Source organism: Bison bison, unplaced genomic scaffold, assembly GCF_000754665.1.
Source record: "Bison bison bison isolate TAMUID 2011002044 unplaced genomic scaffold, Bison_UMD1.0 scf7180017864289, whole genome shotgun sequence".
Classification (NCBI taxonomy): Eukaryota; Metazoa; Chordata; class Mammalia; order Artiodactyla; family Bovidae; genus Bison; species Bison bison.
Window position 1 is genome coordinate 9,619,051 of NW_011494861.1, and position 3,976 is coordinate 9,623,026.

At 60.1% G+C, this 3,976-nt stretch overlaps 1 protein-coding gene across 3 annotated transcripts in view; it reads left to right on the plus strand.

The window, feature by feature from the left end:
- The window catches only part of WRAP73 (WD repeat containing, antisense to TP73), a 12,299-nt gene that overhangs the window by 7,659 nt on the left and 664 nt on the right, over positions 1-3,976 (plus strand). Inside the window, exons 5-11 of one of the 3 annotated variants that reach the window (XM_010849969.1) lie at positions 145-248; positions 912-998; positions 1,301-1,435; positions 1,511-1,588; positions 2,543-2,642; positions 3,296-3,421; positions 3,761-3,952. In XM_010849969.1, the coding sequence (XP_010848271.1) occupies positions 145-248; positions 912-998; positions 1,301-1,435; positions 1,511-1,588; positions 2,543-2,642; positions 3,296-3,421; positions 3,761-3,952 (822 nt within the window). The remainder of the gene's footprint in view (positions 1-144; positions 249-911; positions 999-1,300; positions 1,436-1,510; positions 1,589-2,542; positions 2,643-3,295; positions 3,422-3,760; positions 3,953-3,976) is intronic. The other 2 variants (XM_010849970.1, XM_010849971.1) reach the window with 2 other exon arrangements.

The following is a 3,976-nucleotide window of genomic DNA, read 5'->3' on the forward strand; positions in this document are numbered from 1 at the left end:
GGGGACCCTGCCTCGTGCCCACACTCTGCCGCAGACTCGGGGTCTGTGCGCTGCCTCCCCTCTTCAGACCTCTGCCTTCTCTCTCTCCTTCTAATGGGAAAACTACTGCTTCTCGATCCCAGTACCTTTCCCTCTTCTCGGCAGGGATAACCTTCACCAGGGACGGCCGCTACCTGGCGCTGGCAGAGAGGCGGGACTGCAGGGACTACGTGAGCATCTTCGTCTGCAGTGACTGGCAGCTGCTACGGGTGAGGCGCACACCAGGAGCACCAGGACCCTGGGGCGGGGGTGGGGGCGGAAGTACGTTCTTGAAGATCCCAGAAGCTCTTCTGGGTGGTGTGAGAAAGGCAGCTCCATGTTTTCAAAGGTGGGTGCTGCCTGTTACCCCATGGCACGCACACGGGCAGGTGTTCACAGGATCCGGTGAGACTGCATGGGCTCACAGGGTGTTAGCAGTTAACAGTCCCCCAGATGGGAGCTGCTAGGCTTCTTGGTGGCTCAGTGGTATTAGCGTCCACGTGCCCACATGAGGAGGGGTGAGCTGCAGGTTAATACTGACCACGTGCCTGGATGGGCAGGAGGCTGCCAGGCACAGACACCCAGGGCGGGGCTGGATCCCGGATGCTGTTGATTGGCGGCCTCCTTGACCAGGGCAGCGATGTCCTGGGAGGGTCTCCCCTGAGCTGATCTTAAAGGGGTGAGACTCAGCCGCACGGAGGCCTGAGCCACGTCGCGGATGCATGTTGCTCCACCTATCATGGCAGGAGGACACAGTTGTAGGTGTTGCTGCCCATGGCTAGGTGAAGAGATTAAATACTGTGTTAACGCATCAGGTGTGAGATAGATGTTCGTGTATTTGTTGAAGAAGATGTTCTCAATGTCATCTGTTCCCCCCTCGCCCGCCTGGGAAGCACTTTGACACGGACACTCAGGACCTGGCAGGGATCGAGTGGGCCCCCAACGGCTGCGTGCTGGCCGTCTGGGACTCCTGCCTGGAGGTAGGGAGCCCGCTCGGGACGCTCTCTGCTTGTAGCACTGCTGTCTGTTTCTCACACTCTGAACGCCTCAAGCGTGAACTCTGCCTTTTTCAGATGTTGAGCTGAGGAGCTTTTATTACAAGTCTTTAGATTTAAGACCCAGCTTCCCCTTTTCCACAACGTTCTCTCTGCTCCTCCAGTACCATCCCCGTCTCCACTTCCCACCACTGTGGAGGAGGGCAGGGTCTCTGCCCAAGTCTCACTCCCCTGGGGTGGCTGTCTCACATGCCACAGGTTCAGTAATGCCTTCACTGTCTTTGCAGTACAAGGTCCTGCTCTACTCCCTGGATGGCCGGCTGCTGTCTGCCTTCTGTGCCTACGAGTGGTCTCTGGGCATCAAGTCCGTGGCCTGGAGCCCCAGCAGTCAGTTCCTGGCGATTGGGAGCTATGATGGAAAGGTGGGAGGGGGCCTGTGGGGCAAAGCCCATGCACAGCCAGCGCCCCAGAGGCTCTGACCATGTGGTTCTCCCCAGGTGCGGATTCTTAACCACGTGACTTGGAAAATGATCACGGAGTTTGGGCATCCTGCAACTGTTAATAATCCCAAAATAGTAAGTCTGGAAGTGTGTTTGAGGAAGGGATAGAAAGCTGCTCTTTGACTTTACACTATCAGTGTAAGTGTTACAGGGGCTCATGTTACATGACCTTCTGATGCTGAAACATTCTAAATGCAGATGTTCCCGTGGCCCTTGTTTCTCCTGCCATGTTCCCAAAGGGTCCCAAGTGGTGTCCTTCCCAGCCTCCTCCACCCCCATCTCCACGACTCTGGGACCAGCTCCTGCTCTGTGCCAGGCAGAGATCAGCAGGCGGCTTCTTCCCCGTGGAGCCTTCCCTGGGAGGGCAGGAAGGCTGCCTGCCAAGGGGCCCCGGGGCGGACCTTGGGAGGAAGTGGTGCAGGATCTGGGGAAGAGCGATTCAGGCAGTGTGAACAGAACAGCAGGGCAGAGGCCCTGAGGAGGGATCGAGCTCTGTTTATTTGGCAGGCCCCTGACAAGGTGTGGGAGACCGTAGGGACCCAGACAGACAGCCTTTCTCGGGTCGGGGGGTGGGGTGGGACAGTGGGAATGAGGGCAGACACCCTGGCCTCGGGGCAGGAATGAGGGCAGACATCCTGGTGAGTTGCCCGCAGGTGAGGGACCCAAGTAAGACAGGTGTGGGGTGAGGAGGAAGCAGTGGGTGGGCCGCTATACAGCCCTGGGGTCTGGATGGGTTTCTGGGGAGCCTGTGTGTGGGCGGACGTCCCAACAAGGGCGGTGACTGGAGGGCCTTCTGGAGGAGCGGGAGTGGGACTGACCTGAGGCCTCACAGGGTTTGCCTCGGGTCCTTCATCCCACAGCCGTTCATCCTTCCCATCCAGCCTCTGGTGACACGTGCCCCCACCCTGGCCCATCTGTCACCTGTCTCCACTGAAATGCCGGCTGCAGGCGGGACCTCGTGGAGAAGGTCCAGGAGGGCACAGTGAGGGGCCATGGCCACACGTGCTGCCCGGGCCATCTCTCTTCCAGGTGGTGTACAAGGAGGCTGAGAAGAGTCCGCCACTGGGCCACCTGGCCTGCCCTCCGCCCCGAGTAGCGGCCGGGCCCCTGACGTCCTCAGAGAGCAAATGTGAGCCGCTCGGCTGGTTGTGCCGCCCTTGTCTTTCTCCGTTTCCTTTCTTTTCATTATGAGAAAAAGCCCTCTCGGTCCAGGGAGACTCCAGATACTCCCTTTTTTCCTTTCAATCCTTTTCCTCTCTGGCGATACCTGGTGGACAGAGTCCTCAGCTGAGAGCCAGCAGGCTGCCTGGGCTCTGGCTCCTTGGATGGAATACATGCCGTGGGTCTCCTGATTGTTGGCTGGTCCTGAGAGCGACTTTTTTTTTTAATGAATGCTGACCTTTTCTTGGGTGAGTGGGAGGCCATCAGAGGGCTCAGGGAGGAGCTGCAGCTGCATCTGTGGCACAGAGGTCACTTCTGGTTCAGTTTCATCATCCATAAAGTGGGAGTAATTGGGGCACCAGAAGAGCCACCGGGCCTGGGCCGACCACCAGCCCTGCGGTGTTGCCGGGCCCGTCACAGCTCTGGGACCACAGCCTCACGTGGGAGGGCGGGCCAGGTGCCCTTACAGCCCTGCCTTCTGTCAGACCCTGCCTGCCCCTGCTGTCACGTGTCCTTGCCCCACAGATAGCTACGCTTAGCTACTCCCCTGTTGTGGGCAGCACCGCAGACCCAGGCCGCTCGCCCACGGGGAGGCTCAGGGCACTTTCTTTTCCCACCCAGACGAGATTGCCTCGATGCCGGTCTCCTTACAGACCCTAAAGCCAGCTGCTGACAGAGCCAACCCCAGGATTGGCATTGGGGCGCTGGCCTTCAGTCCTGACAACTACTTCCTGGCCACAAGGAACGGTCAGTGGCCCGTCCCTTGTGTGTGCTGTCCCCATCGGCCTCCTCCGGGGCCTGAACCTCCCATGCTTGCTTCTTCCCATTCTGCTGCTGCTGGCGGGGTGGACATCCTGCAGCAATAGTGTCTGGGGCCCATCGCCCCATCAGACCAGCAGCCACTCAAGCCCAAGCCTCCGCGCTCTCTGCTCTGTTTGGGAAAGAGCAGGGCTCCAGGCCCACAGGATACGCCCCCCTTCCCCTTCCTGCCCCTGGGGAAGGTGGGCATCCTCAATGGTGAAAGGCTGGGGGCTGGAGCAGAGCAGCGAGGGGTGAACGTGAGCCTGGGTGCCCCTTCCTCCTCAGACAGTGTCCCCAACGCCGTGTGGATCTGGGACATCCGGAAGCTGAGACCGCTGGCGGTGCTGGAGCAGCTTTGCACTGTGCGTGCCTTCCAGTGGGGCCCACAGCAGCCCCGGCTGGCCATCTGCACGGGGGGCAGCAAGGTGTACCTGTGGTCGCCGGCAGGCTGCGTGTCGGTGCAGGTGCCCGGGGAAGGTGAGCATGGGCAGGGACACAAGC